This window comes from Quercus robur, chromosome 5, assembly GCF_932294415.1.
Source record: "Quercus robur chromosome 5, dhQueRobu3.1, whole genome shotgun sequence".
Classification (NCBI taxonomy): domain Eukaryota; kingdom Viridiplantae; phylum Streptophyta; class Magnoliopsida; order Fagales; family Fagaceae; genus Quercus; species Quercus robur.
In genome coordinates, this window is record NC_065538.1 from 41594450 (window position 1) to 41606764 (window position 12315).

A 12315-nucleotide genomic window follows, 5' to 3' on the forward strand; every position below is an offset into this window, starting at 1 on the left:
TTTTCCTGGATCATTGATTTTCTATAGCAATGTATAGTCTATATGCATGGAGACTACGACATATCATGCAGACTTGTAATTTGTTTCTGTTTTGATTTTTTTTTTTTATAGATACCGTTGATATGTTTGTGCAGAACATTTAATTATTCATAGGCAGTGGCGACGCCACTCAGAGTCCAGGGTGTTCCCAGGAACACCCTGACTTGAAAAAAAAAAAAAAAAAATTATATATAATAATTTAAATTTTTTTATTTGTTTACCCTTAAAAAAAAATAGGAACACCCTCAAGCAATATCAGGAACACCCTCAAAATTTTTATGCCAAACAAATTTTGAACTAAAATCTAAAAAATAAAAAATAAAATAAAATTGTAACAGAGAATCTGAAAAGAAAAAAAAAAAAAGGCCAAAATCATCAGTTTTTGTCGTCACAGCCACTCACCACCACATCGCCGGTCACTTCCATGTCTCCGGCCACTTCCATTTGGTCAATCGCAGTCTCCCCACCTGCTTTAGCTTCTTCTTCCTTGCCTTTTCTTCTCCGTTCTCTGTTTTTCTTCGACTTTTCCGCTTCTCTGTTCTTTAGTATTTCTATTTTTGAATGCCAATTGCCGTATCCTGTTTAGTACACTAGAGTCCCACTCCCCACGTGAATACTGAAGTCATTAAATGAGTCAAAAGTTTTCGAAATTTTCAACTTATCTCCAACCACCCACGTGCCTAGCTTTAACTTTTGCACATTGATTTTTATTTCTTTTGTTTTTTCATTACTGCATTTAGTAAGTACATGTACTTGGTACTATTATTAAACTACAACTCTTCTAAAAAAAAAATTATACTACAACCATAATTATTACTAATATTTAAAGGAATTATTTTTTTTTGATAGGTAAATAGAAAACTTATAGTAAAGAGGAAAAAAAAAGAAAAGAGAAGTACAAGATGTTCATGATGATGAACAACAACACAACACAACAGCAATAAAACAGTAACACAGCACAACACTACACAACACAAAAGCAAGAGAGAAGTCAGGAAACTAAGCTAAGGGAAGGCATAAACTCAGAGAGGGAAGAACACTCAGTAAAACCCCAGCAATGAGACCACTCCATTAGACTGCGTTGGCATAAAATCTTTAACTCCTCCAACGTTTTCTCTTTATCTTCAAAAGATCGACGATTTCGCTCCAGCCACACAATCCACATTAAGCACCCTGGAACCAAGTTCCAAATTTCCGAATTATGCTTCCCAAGCCATTGATGCCAACTAGATAACAAACCCGCCACCGAACCCGGCATAACCCAATGAATACCAAAAGCCTGAAGCATGAAAGCCCATAGGGAATGAATAATAGGACAATGAAGAAGAAGGTGGTCTACCGACTCTCCATCAGAGCAACACATACAACACCAATTAGCTAGAAGGCGACCCTTAAGCATTAGGTTATCTAAAGTGAGGATCCGACCATGGGCAGCAGTCCACAGAAAAAAAGCCACGCGCTTAGGAATCTTTGGTTTCCAAATACCCTTCCAAGGAAATAAAGAATTCGAGGCACCCCGAATCTCATGGTAGTAAGACCGGGTGTCGAACTTCCCATCCCCTTTCAGCCCCCAGTGAAGAGTATCTCTCCTATCACCTCGAGGAATACGAGGATGGATAAGCTGAAAAAGAGAGTAAGAAGCAGCCAACTCCCAATCTTCAAACGCTCTATAAAACCTTAAATTCCACACTCTAACAGAACCCCCTTCTGGAGCCCACAAAACCTCAGAGATGCAAGCATCCTTGACCGCTGAACATGCATAAAGCGCAGGATAGCGATCTTTTAAAGAATTCTCACCAATCCACCTATCATGCCAAAAGCGGATACGAGTACCATCACCCACTTCAAAGGACAGATACTTAGAAAAGCTCTCCCACCCTTCATTAATGCTTCTCCAAAGACCACACCCATGAGCCCTCCTGCAGACTTTAGTGCACCACCCCCCTTGACCCTCACCATATTTTGAGGAGATAACTCTCCTCCAGAGATGGGTAGTTTCATGACCAAATCTCCATAGCCAATTCCCTAAAAGAGCTTGATTAAAAGACACCACATTTCTTATCCCCAAACCGCCCCTCTCAACGGGAGAACACACCTTATCCCAAGCCACCAACGGAAACTTGAAACTCCCCTCAGAAGACCCCCATAGAAAATTCCTCTGAATACTTTCCAATCTAGCCGCCACAGCTTTAGGAATAGTAAAAAGAGATAAAAAATACGTAGGGAGACTTGAGAGAGTACTCTTTATAAGCATGAGTCTACCACCTTTAGATAAATAGAGCCGCTTCCACCCAGATAGCTTCTTCTCCATTTTCTCCAAAAGAGGGAGAATGGCGTCTCTCTCTCTTTTAGCCAAAATCCGAAGCAGGCTCTGTTCATGCCAGCACTTTGGTATGGCAGAAGAAGGGTTTTCCTCCATCAGCGCCTCTGCTTTGCGGCAGGTGTATATTTAGAGAAAGCCCCATCACCTTCAACTCCCTGCACCTTTTCTTCAACGGTGTCAGGTTCAAGTTGGGTCTTTTTGGCTGCCTGAGTTATGGGCATGTAAGGGTGCGGGGGAAGAATAAGGTCTCGGAGCTGTAGCCAACCTTTCCTCCGACATACCTCCTCGGCTTTCTCCAGCTTTCTTGTATTTTCCTTTCTTGCTTATGTAGTAAGCTTTGACGTGGGCTGATTCCAGCTTTTCATTTGTAGACTGTACTATTTCTTTATCGTAATAAAAATGGAAATTGATTTACATGTTTTAAACGTTGATCTAATGGGCCACACAACTCTGTGAACGAATGTGCTCTATGTATGTGTTGCTTAGAGAGTATTTGTGATAAAGCTACTTTGAAGCCTAATCTAATCAAATCTCATCTGTCATCACTATCAGGCATTATACCGATAATTTGTAATAAATCAAAGTTACGAAACTAACCGGGATATCAGTTGGACATTCTGTGATAAGCGCGTGAATGTCGTCCAAGGCTGATGATTTATAAACAATCTATCCGAGCAGTCGACTGGGAGTTAGGGAGCTCCGATGGTGCTTTTGTGTACTTGGTTTCCCCAGAGGCTTGGGTCCGAGGACCATGCAAGGCCTTGGTTCTGTCCAAAACTTGTATGATTCTTTTTAAGTAGTTGGTTTCCCCAGAGGCTTGGGTCCGAGGACCATGCAAGGCCTTGGTTCTGTCCAAAACTTGTATGATTCTTTTTAAGTAGTTGGTTTCCCCAGAGGCTTGGGTCCGAGGACCATGCAAGGCCTTGGTTCTGTCCAAAACTTGTATGATTCTTTTTAAGTAGTTGGTTTCCCCAGAGGCTTGGGTCCGAGGACCATGCAAGGCCTTGGTTCTGTCCAAAACTTGTATGATTCTTTTTAAGTAGTTGGTTTCCCCAGAGGCTTGGGTCCGAGGACCATGTAAGGCCTTGGTTCTGTCCAAAACTTGTATTCTCCTTTTTAAGTAGTTGGTTTCCCCAGAGGCTTGGGTCCGAGGACCATGCAAGGCCTTGGTTCTGTCCAAAACTTGTATTCTTCTTTTTATTTGCTTGTTTTCTGAAGGTTTAGCTCCTCGAATAAGGTGGGGGGAGCTGGCCTGGTGTTTGAAGCCCCTAGGCTTGTCCATGTCGTTGACAACGTGGAACGTAGCCCCTAGTAAGAGCTTATGTTGGAATATTAGCAATATGTCGCCGGTGATATGGGCACCTTCATAGCCCCTTGTTCGACAGAAGCTCAACTTCGCCACCGCTCGAGCTAACATGCAAGCCTTCCCACAGACGGCGCCAATTGTAAGGACACGATTTGCGTTGGACCACAGTAGGGTTGGGTTCGCACGTAAATGGACCCGTACAATATCATTTGTAGAGAGTGGGATCGAAAGGCTAAGTCATGTTTACTCGGCTGTGGTTTTGTTAAGTCGTTCATGCATGATCTAGAGGTGTTCACCCCTTTTTTTGGTCCTTTTCTTTCCGGGAGCCCCCCTCTTTAGGTTGCAAATTTTCCTTTTATATTAGCATACATTCAATTTCCTTCGTCCACGTGTAGGGTCGAACTTTCCTTGCCTGACACTTGTCCCATCAGTTTAAGACCTGAGCTGTTGGGAGTGGTTGAGTAGGCTAAAGAGACACAACTCTGTGAGAGGCAAAGCTCCGTCTAGGGCAGGTAGTTTGGGCAGCCTGTCCTAGATATTTTATATTTCTTACAAGATTATCCCTATGCCGCTTTTACCCCTTTCCTTAGTGTAGCTCTGGGCTAGCCGAGGGCTGTACCTTCCTCGGCGGTTTCTATGGCCCATTGGTGCTTTGTGTTGATTGGGCTGGGACTACTATCTTCCTCGGCCTGGGCCTTAAGTATTCCTGTGAATAGGTGGATCTGGCCCATCTGTTGTCGGGCCCCACATATATATATATATATATATATCTGAAATTTTATATTAGCTGTAGTTTGTTTATCTGTATTTAATTTTCCTTTGAATGGAGAAGAATGTACATAGGAGAAAAAAGTGTATAAAGCTTTTCAACAAAAACACATAATAACCTTTTGGTTTCATACTTCAAGGTCGTTTAGTAATGTCCAAATAAGTGCATGGGACATTGGAAAGTGCAGGTGCTTTGAATGGAGAAAATTTCTTCCTTTATTACGATATTGTCAATACCAATCATATATCATATAACAAATACTTTCTCAAAAATATAGTTTTGAGTCATTCTTAACATATATTGTTTCAAAATAACACTCAAGAAAAAATAAAATTCAGGTATGTGTATAAAGCATTGACAATGGTATAAATTTTTGAAACTTCAATTTTGCAAATATGTATATATATTATACATGTCTTGAGAGACGTCATGTTCTAAAGTCCACTTACCTCTAGTTGCTAAACAAAGCTTCACTTCAATTGTCCGGAACGACGTCAACTAGAACCTAATTAAGGATCAAATAACTCAATAAGGGCAGGTTTTGAATCGCCAAAAAGTCCTCTTATAAAACTTTTCCTTAGCCACTGTGAAGATTTCACAATATTAAATCTAACATAACTTTCTAATATACATCATGTCTATACTATATTTTATATAATGGTAGTGTAATCCCTAATACTACAATTTGCTATACCTATATATATACCATTGAACACCACCTATGGATGTCTATATAGGCTTAAGTTATAAAGAATGGTGATGCTACTCCCCATATATATTAGTATCTCTTTCAAAATCAATAAATTAATGTACGTTTATATAGATACTTCCATGATAGCCTATTTTCCCTTGAATATATCAATATAATTTCTAAGACGTGACTATGAGATGATGAATCCTAAGTCAAAGATGTGTTTAATGATTCCAACAAAGCATGTATAGTTAGATGTTTACCTCAGTATAATATGAACTTATTGGCTGCTTTAGTAGTACCACGTTATTCTATTCTTTTCAATGTAGCGAAACCTTAATTCTCTGCTCCTAAACCTTTACATGTTAAGCATTGACCTTTTTTTTTCCTCAGAATCTTGCAGTCTCTCTCTACCTTTCACGTGGCTGACTTAAAAAGACCCAGTATATACCTTTAAAATAATACTCCAATTCAGTCTAGGAAGACCATGCCCACTCCAATTAGTACTCTTAAATAAATTCAACTTTACACATTAAATACATTTCCTACTTGGGTTGGAATTAACGTTTCCTACTTGGGCTCGAATTTAAAACCCACTAAAACTTATTTCTTTAGCCTCCAAGAAGCCCATAAAACTTAAATAAGCTTCCAAGACTTTAATTCCCAATTAAACTCAAATTAAGGATGATTAGATAGGCTAGAACTCTAAAGGATTCCAATAACACTTAAACTCCTAATCCAAATAGGTTTTAATCTCTTATCATTTTCCTTAACTAATAAGGAGATTAAAGGTTTAATATGAATAATCCACAAAATAACTCTCCACATTACATCTTCTTTTATTTATTTTCTTTGTAGATATCATAATATAAAATAATATCACATTCAAAATAAATTAACTAATTCATCAATTTCACTCTAGAAGCAATTAAATTAAATTTAAGTGAGTCAGGTGTTACACATTATAACAACATCTAAAAATACGTTATCATTATAGCACATGCAAACCTCAATAGTGATACTCTTTAGGTTACGTGGTGGTGGATTGTTAAAATTTGGATCAATGAAAAAAAGTTTAGTTTTGGGTTGCGATTTGGATTAGGGAAGCAAGGTTGAGTTTTGGGTAGCAATTTGAGTTTTTGGTTGTTGTAGTGGTCACAATGGTTGTCGTGGCTGGGGTGGATCGCCAATGCTGGTGTTGGTGGGTTTGATTTTGGGTTTTGGTGGTTGTCGTTGGTGCTGGTATTGGTGGGTTTGGTTTTAGGTTTGAAGGCTGTCATGGCTGAGGTTGGTGGTTGTTTGGTGGTGGGGGTTGTTACTAGGTTAGGATTGGGTTTGGGTGGCAGTGATGGGTTTAGCCACTATTGGTTTTGGGTCTGGTTACTATTTGTCTTGTTGGTGTGGATTTTAATAGATTATTTTAATAAGATAAATTGTAAAGTAAAGAATGAGATGTATGTTGTGTTAGTTTTGGATCTAGTTATCGTTTGTCTTGTTGGTGTGGATTTTAATAGATTATTTTTAATGGAATGAATTGTAAAATAAAAAAAAAAATGTGATATATGTTATATTGTTAAAGTGGAAATGTAAATATATATTGCCACCCAAGTTCGTCAGTGGGGTGGTATGAGCTCAGATTCCTTGCCATATGTGCTTGGATTCGAGTCTTACCAATAGGCAGAGTTTGTATTGAGTATACCACTCTCTCTCCTTCATCTTTTTATTTTTTTCATATATATATATATACGAAATTTTTTTCAATTTATGGCAATTGGCAATGCTCTCAATGTTAAAAATACATAGTTTTGGCATCTTTTGAAGTTTTTAGTGTATTGGGTGTTAAAATAGCCTTTAAGCCTAAAATGATCTTTTTAAGTAATCATTTAAAAATAGGCAAAATTTAGATACAGTATCTTAGATGTTGTTCTTTAAGTTCTTTTATTAGGATTTAATCATGTGACTATTTAACTAAAAAATACACTTCTATCCCATAAAAAAAATCCACATTATAGAATTTTAAGAGAAAACTTAAGAAACTACACCTGTACTTAAAGTTTTGCACTTTAAAAATTATTGTCCACCATTGCTGTGTGAGACTGAGAAATAATGAGATAACGAGGTCCCAAAAGTTAAACAACATATTTTCAGTTTTTAAATAACAGTATACATATTTTCACACATTTTTTTACCCACACATATTTCAAAAAAAGTACAAACAAGTTACTCAAAACCTGTGAGAATAGGCAACCACCAGCTCGGCAGGTTCAAGCTTCAACATTTTCTCACTCTTTTTTTTCTTCTCATTTTCATGGCAATTTTTCATGGAGGCCAAACAACTCCAATCAGAGGAACAATTTTACCCTCTACACAGAGCCGCAATCACAATCACACTCTCCAGCCTACCAAGCTCTTCTCAGAGCAGGTCCACGTGTCAGGCCCCTCCAACAAGTCCACGCTCAAATCATCGTCTTAGGCAAGTACCGAAATCTAGCCATTATCACCAAGCTCCTCACGCTAGCTTGTGCTGCAGGCTCAATATCCTACACTCGCTGTCTCTTCCTCACTGTTCCAAGCCCAGACTCTTTTCTCTTCAACTCTCTCATCAAAGGCTCCTCCAAATTCGCCTTCTCAAACGACGCCATCTTCTTCTACCGCCGGATGCTCCTCGCGAATATTTCGCCTTCGAATTATACTTTCACGTCCGTGATCAAAGCGTGTGCCGATCTTTCTGCTTCCAGACTGGGTAGAGGGATTCATTCCCATGTTTTGGTTTGTGGGTATGGCTCGGATTCATTTGTTCAGGCTGCACTTGTTACATTCTATGCAAAGACTGGTGATTTGGAAGTTGCCCGGAAATTGTTTGATAAAATGCTGGAAAGAACGATTGTGGCATGGAATTCGATGATTTCGGGGTACGAGCAAAATGGGTTTTCAAAGGAAGCGGTTGGGTTGTTTTATCAGATGCGGGAGTGGGGCATTAAGCCCGACTCGACAACGTTTGTGAGTGTATTGTCGGCTTGTGCTCAGTTGGGGGCAATTGGTTTGGGTTGTTGGGTACATGATTATGTTATTAGTAATGGTTTTGACGTCAACGTGGTTCTTGGTACTTCTTTCATTAATATGTTTTCTAGATGTGGGAATGTGGCCAAAGCTCGAGAAGTTTTTGATTTGATGAGTGAATGGAATGTTATTGCTTGGACAGCTATGATTTCCGGGTATGGAATGCATGGTTATGGTAAAGAAGCAATGGAGCTCTTTGGAAAAATGAGAATTCACGGTCCACGTCCTAATAATGTCACATTTGTTGCTGTCCTGTCAGCATGTGCTCATGCAGGACTTATTCAGGAAGGGCGCTGCGCCTTTGGATCTATGAGGAAAGAGTTTGGTTTGGTGCCTGGAGTGGAACATCATGTTTGCATGGTTGATATGTTTGGGCGTGCTGGGCTTCTCACTGATGCCCATGCATTTATCAAAGAATTGAATCCTAGGGAGCTAACTCCAGCAATTTGGACTGCAATGCTTGGGGCTTGCAAGATGCATAAGAATTTTGATCTTGGAGTGGAAGTTGCTGAGCATCTCTTAGCTGTAGAACCAGAAAATCCAGGTCATTATGTTTTGCTTTCAAATATATATGCAGTGACTGGTAAGATGGATCGAGTGGAGTTGGTTAGAAACCTGATGATCCGAAGAGGCCTAAAGAAGCAAGTTGGCTATAGCACAATAGAGGTTGACCAGAAGACTTATTTGTTTAGCATGGGTGACAAGTCCCACCCCGAGACAAATGAAGTTTATCGGTATTTAGACAAATTGATGTCGCGGTGTAGAGAAGCAGGATATGTACCAGCACCTGAGTCGGTGATGCATGAGTTGGAAGAAGAGGAGAGGGAATATGCTCTTAGATACCATAGTGAGAAGCTTGCAATAGCGTTTGGGTTATTGAAAACCAGCAGCGGTGTAGCCATCAGGATTGTGAAAAACCTTAGAATGTGTGAGGATTGTCATTCAGCAATTAAGTACATCTCAATTGTCTCTAACAGAGAAATTATCATCCGGGATAAGCTTCGTTTCCATCACTTTAATGATGGTTCATGTTCTTGTCTCGATTACTGGTGATGAATCTAATTGCTTGCTCAGGCTTGAGTGGCTTTACAATTTCGCTACATTGATTATCATGGGGTAAGGTTCATCAAGGCAGTCAAAGGTTTACCGAATTACAATTTTGCAGGCTGTAAATCTGGTCTCAAACCAGAACAGATTGGGTTTGGTGCTATGAAAAAAGAAGTGGAGAAAGTTCTACTTAACAAGGAACGATATCAGATCCAAGAAACCAAAGGCTATAACATAGCATTAGTTGTTATATTGCCTAATCTTTGCGTGTACCATACAATTGCCTAAGTGGAGTCATCTAAAGCTCATAGGTAGAATAAATCAACAAGGCTTATTTGTTATCATTGCGAAGTGGACAATAATTTCATTTCTATATATTCGCATAAAAAAAAAAAAAATCTATTTAGTTTTTGAATTGTTAAAGTCCAAAAGATAAAGCATATGCCACAGTTTAATGAATATGCATCATTGTCAAAACATATTAGATAGGTTAGTTTCAGCCTTTAACCATCGTTTGTAGGAGAGAAGATATCATTTGGTTAAAAAATCATTGTCAATTAATGTGTACATACATAGTTTTATTACTAAAATTATTAGGCATGGAGAAATACCCTTTCCCCTTAGTTGTTTGTCCTAGCCATGGAGGTGTTTTCTAAGCTTTTGCAGAAAGGAGTGGAAGAATATACTAATTTTAAGCACCATTCAAAGTGTGCTGCATTAAAGCTTACTCATTTGTGTTTTGCTGAGGACTTAACGGTGTTTCTGGGAGCTGATGTACAGTCAGTTCCAGTGGTCCTAGAAGCTTTGGATAAGTTTACAAGGTTATTGTGGTTGAGAGAAAATTTTACAAGGAGCGAAATTTTTATTGCAGCTACTCCTCCAAGTCTAAAAAAAAATGAGATTGAATTTGCTCCAGTTCAAAGAAGGAAAGCTTCCTGTCATATACCTTGGGGTGCTTTTAATTTCAGGGAAATTAACAGAAAACAAACGATTCCAAGCCACTCATAGACAAGATCACAGCAAGAACAGACTCATGGGCAGCAAAATCTCTCTCATATGCAGGCAGACTTCAATTGATACAATCCTTCATCTTCAGTCTTCAAGGGTACTGGTCCAGAATGTTTATCCTTCCCAAAAAGGTAATCAAAGCTGTTGAACAAAAATTGAGCAGTGTTTTATGGAATGGCTCAAATACTTCAGCTTCTAGAGCCAAGGTAAATTGGGATATGGTTTGTAAACCAAGGGATGAAGGAGGTTTAGGTCTAAGGAAGAGCAGTGGAACAAGACTGCAATTATGGGCTTCATTTGGAGCTTATTTCCACAGGTGGGCTCCATATGGGAGGTTTAGGTCTAAGGAAACAGCTTTTGGGTGATTTGAAGTCCTCATGATTGTACACGGTTGTGGAGAAAAATTCTCAAGCTAAGAGATATCACTCGACCATTTATTAAATATACATGGTAAAGCTATTCTTCTATGGTATGATTGGTGGCACCCTGATGGCTGTCATAGAGTGGTGTAAGATGCAGCAAGCTCTCTTGAAGCTTAGGTGTCTAGAGTTTTGGATAACGACAATTGGATTTGGAATCCAGCTCGATCTGAGGACTTGGTAAATATTCGGAGCAAGCTCAGTTTGGTTGAGATTGGAAATGAAGAGAAGCCAGTTTAGATCACTGAGAAATCAGGGAAACATTCTTGTGTAGGTCCATGGAACTGTATAAAGAAGAAATGCCCAAAAGTTAAATGGTGGAAGATGATCTGGTTTCCCATTGCTATTCCTAAGCATTCCTTTATAGGCTGGCTAACAGTGCAGAACAGATTGTCCACCAAAGATTGGATGTTGCAGCAATGTGCTAATTTGGATGCTCAGTGTGTTCAGTGTGATCCTTCTTGAAGAGAATATGGAGAACTTTAATGAGCTGGTGCTTAATAAAACACCCAAAATTTTATTGGCCGTGACTTGCAGTGAGAATCAACTAGGAGGTAAGAGTTTGAAGCTTATTGCTTGTAGATTGGCATTGTGGTCTATTGTGTACCATATTCTAGAATGCACGGACACTTCATTTGGGGTGCTGTACTTGTGTTGTAACGGTGTCTAATCTGTCGTATCATGTTATAATTTTTCAAAAATTGCTTGTTTCTCCGTATTGTACCCGTACCCGTACCTGTACTCGTGTCTGTGTCCATGCATCCTAGATCATATTTGGCTTCAAAGGAATGCTATTATTCACCAAGGTAGAGTACTTTCCGAAGAGGCTATGGTCAAAATGATCAGGTGGGAAGTGAAGGTCATAGCTGAAAGTAGTAGCTACTCTAATTCTTTTTCAAAACAGGGCAATTTGCTGTCTTTGGGGCATTTCAGGTTCTATACTAATAGTAGTAGTTAATGTCGTTGTATTTAGTATCTGTCAGATCTGGCCTCCTTTTGGCTTTTGTATTGTACCCTGTAGCTGTTTTGGTGTTGTAAGTTGTATAGGTGCTGTAGTTGTATTTGTGTTATACTGTTGGGTTGTGTTCTGATAATAGCATTAGGAAGTGAGCTGAATAAGGGCAAGAAGAGACCAGCAATGATGCCCGGACCAAGAAATCCAAGCAAAATCTCACTTCCATTCCATCAGTTAAAATCTTAGCAGCCCTGAATATGCAATAACACTATACAAGCATATAGAAAGGCATTTCCTAGGACAGTGTTGGTGCATGGCATAACACCTAGGTTTGCTCCGATGAAATCAAGCGGTTAACATGAAATGTTGGTATTTCCTAACTATAGTCAAAGCATGTTGTTTTCCAGGCATTTTCGTATTATGTTTTCTCCGCCTTGTGATATCTCATTTTTCTTGCAATATAAGAGGATGAGATCTAATACCTCGTAAAAAGTGGAAAGTAATTGCATGCCCTATATATAGAGTGCCCTGCAATAAAAAGTGGAAAGTAATTGAATTCTGTAAATGAAATGCGATAATCTGAGCATTCACATCAAAGATGTGAAAAATGCTATATTTTAATTTTAGCTCTCATCCCCTTAAAATATCATCTACATTAAGCATGCTGTTCTTAAAATTTTTGACATCTTTGTTACAGT

The 12315-nt window shown here is 38.9% G+C and overlaps 1 protein-coding gene across 1 annotated transcript; it reads left to right on the top strand.

Moving 5' to 3' along the window:
* Positions 1 to 6406: 6406 nt before the first annotated feature.
* Positions 6407 to 11630, top strand: LOC126728186 (pentatricopeptide repeat-containing protein At2g33760-like). The gene is made up of 2 exons (XM_050434051.1): positions 6407 to 6507; positions 7372 to 11630. Exons 1-2 carry the CDS (start codon positions 6407 to 6409, stop codon positions 9239 to 9241), a joined length of 1971 nt encoding a protein of 656 aa, XP_050290008.1. The 3' UTR covers positions 9242 to 11630.
* The last annotated feature ends 685 nt before the right edge of the window (positions 11631 to 12315 follow it).